This window comes from Catharus ustulatus, chromosome 10 (assembly GCF_009819885.2).
Source record: "Catharus ustulatus isolate bCatUst1 chromosome 10, bCatUst1.pri.v2, whole genome shotgun sequence".
Classification (NCBI taxonomy): Eukaryota; Metazoa; Chordata; class Aves; order Passeriformes; family Turdidae; genus Catharus; species Catharus ustulatus.
Genome location: NC_046230.1, coordinates 7,261,821 through 7,277,413, shown reverse-complemented (window position 1 = coordinate 7,277,413; position 15,593 = coordinate 7,261,821). Strand labels below are relative to the sequence as shown.

The 15,593-nt window shown below is 41.6% G+C and overlaps 1 protein-coding gene across 1 annotated transcript in view; it reads left to right on the top strand.

The window, feature by feature from the left end:
- Nucleotides 1-15,593, top strand: part of SLC25A36 (solute carrier family 25 member 36) — a 28,600-nt gene continuing 13,007 nt past the window's right edge. Inside the window, exons 1-3 of the mRNA XM_033068577.1 lie at nt 1-165; nt 9,139-9,309; nt 13,284-13,361. Of these exons, the coding sequence (XP_032924468.1) occupies nt 125-165; nt 9,139-9,309; nt 13,284-13,361 (290 nt within the window). The 5' untranslated portion in view covers nt 1-124. The remainder of the gene's footprint in view (nt 166-9,138; nt 9,310-13,283; nt 13,362-15,593) is intronic.

Sequence of the window (15,593 nt, the reverse complement as noted above, 5' to 3'; positions counted from 1 at the left end):
GCGGCCGCGGCAGGCGGAGCCGGCCCGCCCCTATTTATGCCGAGCCCCGCCAGGAGCGGCGCCGCGAGTGTGGGGCGGAAGCGCCCGGCACCTCCTTCCTCCCGCCCGGGTGCAGGCGACGAGGATGAGCCAAAGAGACACCCTGGTGCATCTTTTTGCCGGCGGGTAGGTGAAGCTCCGGGAGCTGCCCCTGCGTTCCCGTTCTCCTTCCTGGGCTACGGGTCTGGCCCCGCTCCGGTGCCCGCTGCTGGCTGGCCAGGGGGCGGCGGCGGCCTGCAACGGGGACATGTCGGTAGGGCTGCGGGGGCTGCCCCGCTGCTCTGTGCCCGAGGGGCCGCGGGGAGGAGAGAGGGGCCGAGCTCAGCTCCCCGCCTCGGCCCTGAGGCCCTTCGGGCCCGCTGCGCGCGGTCGGGCCCGGCCCCGGCCCCGGGTGTTGCGTTATGTCACGGGTGGAACGCGGGCCCTTGGGGAGGCGGGGTGGAGGCTTCCCGTAAAACCAGCCCTTCTCTCTGATCGTCCCCCGTCTGGCGTCTGCGTGGAGGAGCGCGCAGGGCCCACGGTGCGTGGGCTCCCCGCTGTCCGGAGAGGCTGCCGGGACTCGCCTGCGGGCCCCGCGGGCTGGGATTGCCCCGCTCGTGTCCAAGGACCGCTGCATCCATACAATGCGTGCTAACTGCATTAACTGTGCGCTGCGCTTCCCTGTGGGGCTTTGGCACGGTCATGCAGCTCTCCAACCACGAAGGCAGAAGAAATACGAGGGAAGAATGTACGCAGAAATAAAGATGTAGTAGTTAGGTTTGCGGTAACTTTTGTACCTTCACAGCTCTTAATGGCGTTTCAAAATGTGTGTTTTTTGGTTTCGGAATGTATGGGCTGTATTTCTGGAGTCTGTAGTTCTTCCAGGGGCAGGGTGGGAAGGGCACCCAGCCTAAAAGGGAAAGCTGACGGTCCTGATGGGCTTTATTATAATAAATACACTATTTGAGTAGTGAGCACGACTGTACAGAGGTGATAGAGGTGACAGGTGGCGATCTAAACTCATAAAAATCCTGACACAGACACACATTGCATCCTGTGAGGGAGCTTGAAGCTGTGATTTCTCTGTGCTCCTCACCGACTAAAATGAGCTTGCTGCTGCTGGACTGAGGTATTTGAGGTGGGAGAATAGTATATTGATTATGAGCAAGTCTGAGTGATTGGATACATGTCAGTCTCTGTTGTTGGCACACTTTGGAGTATTGTACACCCGATCTAGTGCCCGTCTGGGGGCTTTTTCATCCCCTTGTTTTCTTGCACCCTGTTTAAGAGGAGAGTGGTTATGCAGCAGGAGGCCCGAGATGCAGTAGTGTGTACTGTTTTCTTCAGACTTTGCATCCTTGAAAGTGTTCAGAAAAGCAGTAGCAGGAGCTCAAGGAAGATTAGGAGCTGCTGGAGAGGGTCCAGTAGAGGGCTACAGATTTGATGAAGAGTCTGGAGCATCTGTGTTATGAGAACAAACTGGGGGAACTGGGCCTGTTTTCTGGAGAAGAGACTGAGAGGCTCTCATTACTGCATATGAATATCTCAAAGAGGTGCCAAGAAGATGGTGCCAGGCTTTTTTCAGTGACAGTGAGCAGAGACCATAAACTAAAACACAAAAAGTTTCACCTCAATGTGATGAAGGACTTCTTCATGTTGAGGGTGGCAGAGCACTGGAACAGCTACCCAGGGAGGTTGTGGGGTTCCCGGTCTGGATACATTCCAAACCCACCTGGACACGTTACCTGCTCCAGGTGACCCTGCCTTGGCAGGGACGTTAGACAATATGATCTCCAGAGGTCCCTTCCAGCCCTAAGGATTCTGTGAGTGGTGCCTGATTGTAGCTCTTCAGCCTGACAGCTCTGCACAGGGGAGATTACTGAGTGGAACTGTGTGTTGTGTGAGAAAGATGTTTGTAAACCTGAAACTTGAGACCAGCTGAAGATGGCTCAGCTTGCTCATTCCTATTTATTGCAGAACTGTCTGGTCGATGGGTAGGTGGTGGCCAGGTGGGTCAGGGGTTATGCTGTGGGCAAAAGGCTGAGTGTGAGCCCTGTTTCCTGTAACCTTAGGTCAGCCAAGCTAACACTGTGTATTTGGTTACATTTTGCAGTAGAAGAGTTTTTTTGGGGTCATCTCATGACTGTGCAAGCATGGTGCACTACAGATCACGTGAGTGATCTTTTGGCGCTTTTTTTTTTTCCTTCAAGTGTTCTGGGTCCTTCTTCAGTTCCTGCTTTCTGTAATGAGACTTTGACAGATGACATTGCTGTTTAGTAACATAAGTGGGACTATCCTGGGATTTCTCTGTAGCTGCCTGGGCTGTAGGGAGTTCTTTGTGTAACTTCTCCTTACCCCCCTTAGTCAAATAGCAGTTGTTGTCACTGTAGACATTGTGTTGGTAGTATAAACTCAGGTGCTTTTGTCCTAAACCAAGGATGCAGTTGAATATTCTTCCTTCTTCAATTAACCAGTCTTGTGATTGAAATGTAGTAGATTAATATTTTTAGTTCAAGTAGTAAGTTATGGTTGCTTTTTTTGTTGTTAGATTCGCTTTAAAAAGTAGTAGAAAACCTTAGTGTTTTGCTTTAGAGGGAAGAGTAATATGCTTTGGATGTACTGGCTTGCAGCCATACAGTGAAAATTCAGGTATTGGCTACAAAAATAGTGTTCAGGTTTTCATGATTTATTTTTCATTTCCAGAAAGCTTATGACAGTAATTGTCTATCATACAGACTTCCATCAGAGCAGTCAACTTGCCTGAGTGTTGTTTCCTCAGCAAAAGGAGGGGTTTGGTTAGGAGGTGGACAGCTGGTTTTCTGAGTTCACATCTGGATAGTGTCAGGTTTGCTTCTTTTCTTCACTCTTGGTGTTTCTTGCAGAAATTTGGCTGTTTTCCAATTTGATGTGTGAGGAAGTATAGGGAGGAGCTTCTTATCTTGATTATAGAACTGTCTCAAAATGGTCTGTAATTGTAATCGTTGTGTCTGACAGGTTTTTAACAAATTTCTACAGTGGCTAAAACAGTTAAGATGCAGAAAATATATTTAACATAAGTACTTGAATTCTCAGCAAGATCAGACACTGTTGAAAAGTATGAAGTAAAGGTGAGACACCCTTGGTCTTTTCTGATTTCAGAAGATGGTTAATAATATGTAGCAGGTACTGTGATAATGGGGGCTTTTTATGCCCTTTCAGGCAACAGCCACTTGAGCCATAAATGAGTTTCCAAGCACTCAGCTCCTCTCTGCCCTAAAATACATTAATGGCATTACCCTGGATGTATTTCAGAACAAGTGAGAAGGAGGTTAGTGCCTTTCTGTCCAAACTTGAGGTTATTATTACATTCAGATTCACTTCTGTGTAAAATAAGACCAGTGTTTGTTTAAAGCTTGGGATTTGCTCTATGGGGTTATGAAGTTGCATGAAAATTGCTGTCAGTACTTGTGAAACTGTGCCACTGGTATTTTTCTCATGTTTCTTTCTAGATGCTTTGTGCTGTTTTTACTTAATGCAAATGTTATTGTAAATACTGATTTACCCTGGTTCCTAATAGAAGCTACATGATTAATGTTGATGTTTGTTTTGGATAATGGAACCCAGTGATGCTTGATGCCCTGGTGGTGTTTTTCCTGTTTTCACTTGTAAGTTTCTATTGCAGCACATGGGGGGTTTTATTTTTACACTGTTCATTAGACATCACAAGTTTGATTAGTATTTGTAGTTTATGGAAGTGATCTTAACTTACACTTTCTAGGTTTCAGTAAAGAAACATAATTGCTGAGTCAAATGATTAAGAATTTGTGGCTGCTAGTACTCAAGTTGAACAGTATTATAGCATGAAAGCCCTGAAAATTTGGGCTTACCGAATGCTGTTTCTGAAAGCTGTACTTGCTAAAGCACTTCTGTACTCTCTGAAGACTGATACTATACAGGTAATACCCAAAGCTGAAACTTTGATGTCAAAGTTACTCTGGTTGTAATACATCTCCATGAAACTGCTGAGAGACTTGGGACCTGAATTTGCAGTAACTGATTAAAAGATAAATAGGTGCTCTGTTTGCAAGTGGCTTGGATTTTTTTTAACAGAATTTTGAGCTCAGTTTACTTGCTGTTTCTTTTGACAGCCAGTGTTTGCATGGAACTTTCGTTTCCATACAGCGAAGATAAGTAGCTGGTAAAATACATGAATTAATGTAGACCCAAGATAACAGGGTCAAGGTTTATCTTTAAGTCTTTGAGGCAGTGGTTACAAATACTGTGAAAGGTGAATCTGAAACTAGGATTAGGCAGTCATGGCTTTTGTTTTCATAAAATACATCATTATCTCAAGGAATTAAAAAAATGTGTACTGGCAGTTTTAGTTCAAAGTCAGCCTGAACTGGCATTTGGAACATCAGTCTGCTTTAGAGCATTTCCAGACAGTCCAGTGGCTGAATTTGAGACCCTCATCCATGCTGGAGCTGTCTCTCTTGGTACTTGCTGGGCTGAAAGGTACCAGTGGAAGATACTTAGCTGCTCTGGACAGGGGCAGGCTCCTCAGCAGACACCTTAACTTTGCAATAGTAAGAGAACTTTCTTGTGTAGCATGTCTACAAGGAGAGCCTGGGATTTGAATGCCAAACAGGTTTAGGTTTTTGAAGCATGTGCATATTTTTTTTTCCTTGGAGTGTCACACAAATAATGCAGGTGTGTCTGAGGAAAATGTTTGTCAGAGTTGTACCTGTTGAACAGTTAGCAGAATTTAAAGCCCAGTAGTTGAAGGTTTGTTTCTATTAAACCAGTGAGATAATGGTCACCAGTTGGGATCAAATTAAATTAAATGTGTTGTGGGTAGCTGAGGCTTCCTTTGTGATTTTAGTATTTGTTTGGGTTTTTTTCCCCTCCCCCCAATGGATGCTTTCTGGAGGAGAAATGTTCTCCTTAGTTTAGGAGAACATTGCCGTCTTTCTATAATCTTCAGTACAAGAGATGTCAAGTAGACAGCTGTTCTTAGTTTGATTGTTTTTCTTCTAGGTTTGTGATCCTGCAGATGATAACTACATTTTGTGATGTCCATGATTCTTGTTTCACTGGATGTGATGTCTCTTAAATTGTACAAGAACACTCAAGTTGAAATTCTAATTATCTAGCTTCACTGTATTAATAGTAGTGGGATTTTAGTCCTCCTTTAACTGATGTGTTTATTTTGTGGATTTACCAACTGATCTCTGCTTTTCTGTGCTTCAAATTGCTTGGGCCTGCAGGTGGATTCTCATACCCGTTTATGATCAAGGTGTTTCTGCTGGAAGTCAGCTTTCCAAGCTTTTTTTATACTTGTGGTGAAGCTGAAGAAGGCTTGTAGTAAACATTGATTAGAGGCAAATATCACATTTAGGATAGATAAGATGAGCACATGGTCTTCTGAATAGCATTCACTGGAAACTGCAGTAAGCGTTCAGTCACGGGAGTGTCTTGGGTCTTGCCATTCTTCACTTCCCATTTACACTGTGTCAGCAGGAGTGTGTTTGTTCACCTACTTACTCTAGCAGGTGAAATTCATCTAATGCTGGAGAAAAAGTTACACATTAGTAAATGTTCCTGCAGGTCACTCTTGTGGCCTGGTGCATGCATGACTGGAGAAACTCAAGCCCAGAGTGATTTTAGGTAGTAGAAATTTCTGAAGTAGTTTACAAAATCCCACCTGCATTATCGAGAAGAAATCTCATATTTTTTTCAAACTGTAAAAAAAAATGTTTTTCTGGACTGTTCTAGTTCCTAATTTGTGTTAAACCACAAACTAAAAGTATTCCCCTTAATTTGAAGCAGTGAGAAGGGGGGGTGGGCAGGAAAGGTGGCAGCAGTCTGCTGGCAATTTATGGAGCATTTTTTGTAGGCTGGAGCTGGTGGCTGGCTGTTAATGACCTGCCAGGACTCAAGCATAAAAATGTAGCTGTCTCTTCTGGTATTCCCAGTAGTGTGTTAAATAAACAAGGCTGGAAATAGATTTCTAACTAAAGTACGCTGTCATTGATGCTGTAACAGAGCAGCTGCTATGCTGCTTAGAAGTTGCTTATTTGTACAGAGTGCATATTTTTGAATTGTTTCTCTTCTGTGTTTACCCACAGGCTGTGTATTGACAGTTCTTCATAAATAGATTTTTGTCAAGCCTTGAGGTGTTTATCTTAAAGGTCAAGTGAATTAGACAGGGTAGTTACTGGATTATCCCTTAGTTTAGTTGCTTAATTCAAACTCAGTGGATCTTGTGACCGTTGAGAAAGTTCTGGTTCCTCAGCATATCAAGACATTTTTTTCACTCCTTCAGTGTTTAATGTCCTTTCAGATGTTGTCTCTATTATATGGGGCTTTTTGAGGGCTGGGAAAGTGATGTGTTACTTTGACAGAAGTAAAAATTGGGGGTTTTGCTTAGACTCACATGACAGACCACACAGCATGGTAAAACTTCTCAGCTTTCTTCAGCTGTAAGAAGAAATTTGAAATCTTGAATACTGGGGACAGAGAAGAAGCTTAATTCAAGCTATCAATATTTAGTGGAAAACATAGAAAATATTCTTGGCTTCAGTGAAGACAAATTGTTTAAGAAAAGCCTAATCAAAGAAACACAACAGGAAGAAACTGCCAAGGGTGCTGATTATTTGAAATTACTTAATTGGCAGAATGGGGTGTAGGAAGGGGCTCTTAAAGAGAGGCAGGTGAATCTGCTACTTCTTTAGGATGCATGTGAAGGTGGTGCTGGCTGCTCTTATATCTGCTGGCTGTCACTGCCCAGTGCCTGCTGTAGACAAAACCAGCAAGCACAGAGTAGCTGTATGTATCAGCCCTCTTCCCCAGTAATCCACTGCTGAGTGAAGGGTGTCTGGCCCAGCCACCCTGAATGTCTGGTAGAGCTCCTGCAGTCAGGCATCCCTTGTGATTTAGGTGTGGTGCAGGCGAGTATGCAGGGCACGAGTTCCAGGTCAGTGTTAATCTTCAATTTTAGAAAATTTTTCTGCTCTGATGTAGTGGGGGGGGGGGGGGTGGGCAATTAAGGGCTCCAAACTCCAAACCTTGTTCAAGAATGCAGGTCAAGTTTTTTGTCCTCATTTCTTCCTTACTCCATAGCATTTATCTCATTGATATAAACCATACATTGTGTTTTCTCTTGTGATTACTGTAACTTGAAAACAAGTTCTTATGTAAACTCTCCAAAATCAAAAGCAGAAAAGTTTGAGAGAGTAAGCTCAAAGAGAACAGAAATGGAGGAGTTGCAGGAAAGGAAGTGAACTCTAAAGCCAACTTCCTTCATTGCCTGCATAGGCATGTGACCATGGAGTGGAGTCTGTTTTGAACTGCAGGAAACAGATAACTTTGTCTCGGCTTTAGAGCATCAGTAGCTTCATGTCAAATTATTTTGGGAGCTGATCTACCTGTGTTTCTCCTATGCTGTTCATGTTACAGGCTTTTACTGTTTCTAACCCTGGCTAAAATAAATATTAGCACATCTCCTCTCTTTCTGGAACTCTTAATTTTAAGATAAGTCTATTTGTAGCTTACTGTTAGAAGCACGTGAATTGCTCATTCAGAGCAGGCTGCTCTAATGTCTGTGTCAGGTGGTAACTGCATGTGTGCAGCACACACTGAAAGACTTTCATTTTTTTTCCAGACTGGTAAAGAAACTCGCTATCTTTCCTCAATTAAACCTTGAAAGACAAACTTCAGTCTCACGTTGGATCTAGGGACAGGCCGGATGCCTTTAGGCTTAGTAATAGGATAAGTCTAGGTCACTGGGTTTAAATGGAGTGTTAAGTGAGCATCAAACTTCTACTTGGCAGCTCTACTCTCACTCACTTCATACAGATTAGGTTTGGAGGATGCAGTGCTGTATTTCTGTGGTGGAAGAGTCATCAGGCTACCCTTCTATGAAAATTTATAGGATATCTTCGGTCTTAACTAGTACTCCTAATTTAGACTGAACTCTCCTTTTCGTTTCAGGAAACGTTTTTTAAAAGACTTGAACAGGCTTACAGCTTATTCAAGGGTTTTGGGGGTGTTTGAGCTTCTTGTGTTAGGGGAAAAACAAGCTGATATGGGCCCTCTGACTTTAATACAAATTGTATTTATGCGGTAGTGGATTTCAAACGGACCTGTTGTTATCAATAATAACAGAACGGAAATCTAGGTTTGCTTCTTTGGTTTTTTTTTGTTTTTTTTTCCCAAGGAGGTAGGTAGTGTCCTGGCCATAGTTTTAAGAAGCATGTTTAGCAATGCTAAGAATACTGCTCTCTGAAAAAGTGTGAGACACTATCTTGGAACTCAGATTTTGTGAATTTGCTGTTTTTCCCCTCCAAGGCTGCAGTTGCACGGCTAGGAATGTAGATATTAATAACTGAGTTCTGAAGAAGCCCAAGAGGGACAGTGTGTTCCTGGCTGCCCTGTGGCTGAGCAGAATGGCAGAAACTGCTCTCAGTACAAGCTGAGCATGGCTTGCCTTGGTTTGCTCTCAGGAATGAGAGATGCGCTGAGGCAAACCCAGCAAGTCTTCACCTGGTCAGCACATGAGCTCTTCTCCCTTTGTAGTTTTTACTCCACAGTACCTGGTCTGCCTTGCTGAAGTGAGCAGAGCTTGGGAAGTGCTTGGACAATCACTGCTTTCATGGCACAATGACCAAAATACAGTCGGGCTTTTGAAGATGTTACTACGTTGTGACACTACAGATTGTACTGGATTGTACACGTAGTCCCATGTGCATAGTGCATAAATCTTTGCTGCCCTTAAGGATTTTTGGCATCTTCTTTGTGGTCAGGAGTGCACTAAACATTAAAAATAAAAAAGGTAAAATTTACCATAACAAGTTAAATATTCAAGCTACTGAGCTACTTTCCAGAACTGATTTGCATGTACTATGCACCTTCACTACATTTTGTCTGTTTAAATTTTCACTTCAAGTTGTGGGGTTTGCAAACTGCCTTAACAGTTGGCTTCCTTCAAGGGCAAATAACTGTCATTGTCACATGTTCCCATTGGCTCTTCACTTTTTGCAGTAGGACTGTGTTGACTATACTGTCAATTCTAATGGAATGTATTTTCACATAGTTCAGTTGCTTTGCAGTTAAAAATGTGATGATCCTGTTTCTTTGCAGATGTGGAGGTACTGTTGGTGCAATTCTGACATGTCCACTGGAAGTTGTGAAAACACGACTGCAGTCCTCCTCTGTGACTCTCTACATCTCTGAAGTTCATCTCAACACAGTGAATGGTGCTACTGTCAACCGAGTAACCAGAGTTTCTCCTGGACCTCTCCATTGTCTGAAGTGAGTGTACCTGCACAAGGGTTTGGGCTCATTTTGGGGAGGGAGGAGATCACAATCTGTATAAAAGATTGACTCTTATGTCTGTCATGATGGTGCCAGGAGATTTCCATATTTTGCCTTTTAATTGTGTTTCCAATTTTTTTAATGTCCTTCATGCTTGAGTGTGTATGTTGAAGTAGCCAGAGCATGTATTCCTTGTACAACTCACAGCTCCAAACTACATCCACAAAATTCACTAAGTGCCAGACTCCCATTTGCATCTTGAAAAAGCATAAGACTTTTAAAATCTGTTTTGTATCCAAATCATAGAAGTTACTGAATATAGAGGCAATTAAAATTAACTCTGTTTCTGAGTCTCTTAACTTTCACTACCCACACAGTTTTTGCCTGTGAATACCTTCTAGTGTGACTAGTAACATTCTTTCAGATCTAGTAAGAAATAGCTAAGGCCAGCTTTTGCGGTGATCTCAGATGTGTTTTGTGTAGTGCCTCAATGAATGGGGGCTGTCTTTCCTCTCCTTGTTTCCAGTGCTTGTGTAGTTTAGGAGCCAGCAGGGGAGTTTTAAGGCTGCAGTTAATTTGTTTGTTTGGCCCACAGGAAGTGTTTACCCTGGGGGACTCAATCTAGGCAATTAAGGGGAGGGGAGGTACCTGATGAGGGGAGATTTCCTACAGGAAAGACCTGCTACTGCTTCTTGCATTAGAAAATTGGTCGAGTCTTTAACTTCTATCATCTATTCTCAATTAATTAGTAAGAAGTAGTTTGTAGAGAGCCCCTTTTGGCAGTTCAAGTGTAGGGTTTAAACCTAATTGGGTTAGAGCATAGGATTTGCTTAAATGGAGGTTGTACCCAAATAGCTCCTTGAATGGAAGATCATTCTTACCATGAAAGTTTGGGTTCAGAGCCTTTTCAACAGGGTCTGATGAGTGAACTTGTTATGTGGGAAGGAAAGGCTCAGATTGTGGCCAGCAAGGAGATCTGCTTGACTTACTGGCTTCTCTTTGTGGAAGTAGGGTGCTTCAGCTTCTTTCTGAATGTTTGGTTATGAATTTATTTTCCATCTAGAAATGTATATCCATGAATAGCAGATTGAATAGATCTGTTTTTGTTATGCTTCTCTGCTAGAAGCCTGTTATGCTTTAAATGCATCCCTAAGACTGAAAATAACTTAGTATTCCCAGGACGCAAATTCAGACTGAAGTAGAGGTAGCCCATGATGAGCTTTATTGGTAGGGTTTGTTTGTTTTGTTAGTTTGTCTTTAACAACTGCCCTCTTACACATGCTGTTCATCTGTAATACAAGAATGTGTCTGTTCTGCTGCTTTTGTTCTTTGCTTAGATGCGTTTTTTTTCAGGCTGTTATCAAAGGGCTGAGATGCAAAGCCTGGGTTTCAAGTTCTTTAAATATACTGAATATTAAAAGATCCCAAATGACATGACAATGGACTGTATAATAAAAATACATAGGCACAGGACATAATTACTCTTGTTTAAGGTACTAGGACTGTTTAGTGGGAAAATAAAACTGGATTCCTTTGTCATTGCTATGCCCTTACTGTCATTACTTTTTGGGTTTTGACTTGTCAGACTTTGGTTGTGTCATAGCAAAATTGGTGCTCAAGGCTCGCATCACTTGGTCTAAAAGAGAGTGATTCAGAATTTCAGTGAACTGACTGCTGTAGAATCACTTGTGCATCTTAAGCATCAGTGGAGGTGACTTGAAAGGCATCTCTGTCAGGAAACAAACTCAGAAAAACAGGTGACTTCTCTGGCAACAAAAGCAAATTCTCTTTTTCTTAAATATATGTTGCATGTTATTGTATTTTCTCATCATCTATGTTGCACAATTTTAACTTGAGGTCTTGCTAATGGAAATCTCACCAGCCTCCCAGTGCAGGCTCTCCATGTGACATAAAATCAGTTGAGGCTGTATGGAGCACTTGTCCTGCTCTTCCAACCATGGATTTGCCCTTAACTGCTTTCAATAAACAAATGCAGACCCTGATCTGCTCTTAAATGCAAAAAAGTTTGTGTCTTATTTTCAGTGCAGCCTCTGACACTTAAGAGGTGTCTGTGAATGCAAAAGAGCATCAGTAACTACCTCCATTGAAATCTTCTCTTCAGCTCTTTGCTGCTCTGTCAGATTCTGGGACTGCAGATCCAAAAGAAGCAAATAGACCTGGTATGCTTCATTCATAAGTTTTGAAGACACTGAGATTCCTGCTGCTTTGAATACATGTATAGCTATATTGCATATATACATGTGACACATGATGTGGTAGTAGTGGTTTAAGTGGATATAGATCATGTTAATTGGGTTCAGCATTGCAAAGCATGACAATGCTTTCAGGATGACAGACAGGTCCAAAAAACTTGAATTTCCAAGCTGTCCTTGAGTATGTGTTCAGTATGCCACTTCCACTGCTGTGGAGCAATGCTGCCCACCTATTGAAATGATAACTGATTGTTATGGACAAAAAGCTGGGGTGTTGCTGGGCACATTATATGTCAGTGTTCCTAAGTACTGAGAGTGGAGTGGTAACTACAGAATTACTGGTTTATTTTTGTTTAGTGAAAGCAAAGGTAAACTTTCAGTTTTATTTAGCAGCACAACTATGGTGAATTGCTTTCACTTGTTTGTTCTGTTTTGTTTGTGCCAAACAAAATGGCCATCTATACTATAAGGGTAGTTTGCTTTATTGAGTAATTGACTTGTCATTAACCTGCATGGCTCTTTGGAGAAAAAATATACAGAAAATTTTGTGTGCATTGGCCAATGTTTCTAAATCAGTAAGCACAGGGTTCTGGTTTATAGCATCTGGGAATGTAGTTAATTCTTAACTTTAAATCTGGTTCTGAAGTAATTGCTAGAGCAATTTGCAGTAATGGGGTTGCAGGTAGTGCTTGTTTCTCCTCCCATGTCCTACCATACTTCTTAAAACACCACTGTGATTAACATCTAGATTGTGGGGCAGAGTAATTTCACTTGAACTGGTGAAGATTCTTCCCTAGAGTGAGTAAAAAGCCAAAACACTGCTGGCTCCACAGCCCAGCAGTAGTCCTTGGTTAGGAGCACCCAGGCAGCAGTTCAGAACTGGTAGGAGGGAGTCCCTGCCAGCCTCTAGGAAAGGTCACTTCTCACATTGAAGTTTTCAACTTTCTTTTGCTGTAGTCAAAATAACCACCATGTCTTAAAGAATAAAGCTAAGAATGGGCTTCTAGTTGAATACTTAAGAATTTCAGCATTTTCTGGGTATAAGGAAGGCAGGACAAATAGGAAAGCAGCCTTAGAGATACAAACTTGTGCTACGAAATTTAGTGTCCTCTTGGGAGTCACACTGGGGTAGCACATGCAAAGCCATGTTGAGGTCTGTCTCTTTTTGAGAGGAGGAGATAACCATAAATTGTCAAAAGTGTCCCTGGCTGGGTGCCATAGGCAGTAGAGCAACATCTTCCAGAGTGGCTCTCAGACAACAATGACTGCATTAAACTGGACTTCTGAATTATCTTTCTCCTCTCTTCTCTTGGCCTTTGCTGCCTGGCCCTCCCACTCAAAAAAGTTCACAAACATTGGGTGCTGAAGGGTTATGAAAGGAATGTAGCCTAGAATAAAGTATTTTTGCCTCCTGAACAATCTATAACCTACATGAATGGGTGCATTTCCATGCTTAATATTTTCTCCCTTATTCAAGGATACTGTCTTTAACTTCCTAACAGACAATTCTGTTAGACAACATGTATGTGTTCCTATATATAAGTGACATCTGTTTTGAGGTCTCAGGTCTTAGTTCTGCATTTAGTTTATGGTTTTCATGGTATGTTGAGCAATAACGTAATTTTTTTAATGCTGATTCTAGGAAATTACTAACTTCTTTGCGGTCAGCACTGTATTATTGTCAGTTACTATGAAAGCTTGTCACATGATGTTGTTTTGGTGGTTAGTCCATTCCTTAATTTTGTTCTTGTTTTCTAGGATGATCTTGCAAAATGAAGGCCCTCGTTCTCTGTTCAGAGGGCTGGGTCCTAATCTAGTTGGCGTTGCTCCTTCCAGGTAAATACAAACGTGCACAATAAATGAAATCCATTAAGTGCTTTCATGTGTGTTTGAAACAAGTCTTGCATCTGCAGTTGTAAATACTTAATTAGGAGCGAGTAACCTTTGGTTCTTGGGGTAATCTTTTGCCTGAGGAATTGAACCATTTATGTACACCAGAGCTCCAACTGGCTCAGCATTTCCTATCCTCTGTGCTGTTGTAATAGTATGTACTGTTGGGTGTTATCCCTTGTGTGGAGTTTTGTCCAGTTAAAAAGAAAAATTCTTAAGGAATTGCACATGTAAACTACAAGTTTGGATCTTGGAAAATACAAGGTACGCTTAGCTTTCAGGTAATCCATCATCTTCATGAAGCAATTATCTGATAGTAGCCTCAAAACCCTGGATCTTCCTTCCTGAGTTCTGGTGAAGCACAGTTGGTGCCCCCTTGCAGGAGGATGCCTGTTCTGAAACCTCAAAAAGGGTGAGACTGGATAGGATGTCAGACCTAGCAGCTGTCACAGAGAAAGCAGATCAAGCAGTGGACTGGCCTCCAAAGGGTACTGGGGCAGTGCAGGGTGAGGATGTCAATCTGATCTAGTTGGCAGTGAGATCTGTTCATGTTGTCTGTTGCTCTGCATCAGCACAAATACTCCAGCTCCTCAGCTGGTGCTGGCAGGCAGAGAGGAGCACATTATGCCAGAGTTTGAATTTATCCTTACATAGCACTGTTACCTGAAGTTCAGTCCAAAATATAGGACAATACATGGGAAGACTATAGAAACAAAGCTGTGTAGAAGTAATATATTCCTTAGGCCTGGATGAGGAATACTTGAAGTTGTTTCCTGGCTCTTTTTTCTTCTCTCTTCAAGAGAAGAGCCTTTATGCAGGGCAAATATATTCCACAAAGGTTTTATTATTTCCTTGACTTATTGCCCTGCTTTTGTTTGTTAATTTGTTTTCTTTGAAGAGAAAACAGTCCTATCTCCTCCACACTCAGTCAGAGAGCATCTTAACTTTTCTGGTTTGAGGTATTTAGGTATTTCTGAAAAATATTACTAGACTGAAGTTTAGGTCTGGTGAGGTAATGTTCTTTAGGTCCTCTGCATAAATAAGAAAATAAAACTTAATGAAGGCATTAGATTATCTTTATTTTAGAAGTTTTAAGGATTTAGGACTATTGAAGGTGTTTTCTGATCACTTAATTTAGCACTGCTCTTTGGAAAAACTGAAGTAAACCCAGTAGCATTTTTGTTCTTGACACCTATGGGATATCAGCACTTCCTAGTCTGGAAAGCCTGTATTGAACTGTATGTTCAATATTGATATCACTTTAATAGCAATTTTTACCCAGGAATGGGATCCGTGCATAAATGACTATCCTCCATGAAGAATATCCTCAGTTTAAAAAAATATATATTTCTTTTCAGTTCATTATATGTTAAATCTTCTGTTTCCCTTTGGTTCTTCCCCTATGTGAAATACTTAGCTTGCTAAAATGTCTGCTTGATGTAGTGTGCAAACCTTATAAATAAGCACGTCTTCATTTCCCTCTGGCTGATTCTGTCTTCAACCAGTACTTCATTTCAATTAAGCATTAGCTAAGTGGATTTAGCATCAGCTCTTTGTTTAAATAAGCTGTAGAGAAGCATATTTCATAACACACCCAGTGTACTTAGCTGTGTTCAGGTTCCATTTTAGAAATTACACCCATAAAGCAAGCACTTATCTTTTTTTCTAATAAAGAAAAACATGTTCGCACAGCTAATGAGGTTAATGTTCTACTTGGGAAAAGTGGCACGTTCAATTTTTCTCTTGCAGAGGGGTGTCTGTAGATTTAAAACAACAGAGTTACAACCTGAAATGTGAGGTTTATATGTGCTTAAAATATGTTTTTTAGCTTTAATGAGCAAAAAAAACCAACCATTTTTCATAATATATTGAATTGGGATGCTGACTTTGTCTAGCTTTGTTTGGATACCAGCTGACAGACTTGTGTAGCACAAGTTTACAACATTTTTGGTGAAGTCAGAGACAAAAATCAGTGTCTATTATAAATACAGGACTCAGGAAACCAAAATGTGAATCACAACTGTTCTAGCATTTCAAGTATAAATAAGGTCAAGTTATCAACATTTAAATCCTCTCTGCTATAGTGATAGGAATGCTGTTTTTTTTAAAAAAAATCTACATACTTGATGGTTCTCTTCAAGTCCTGCTGATGAAATGAATTTAGGTCCATTAGAATAA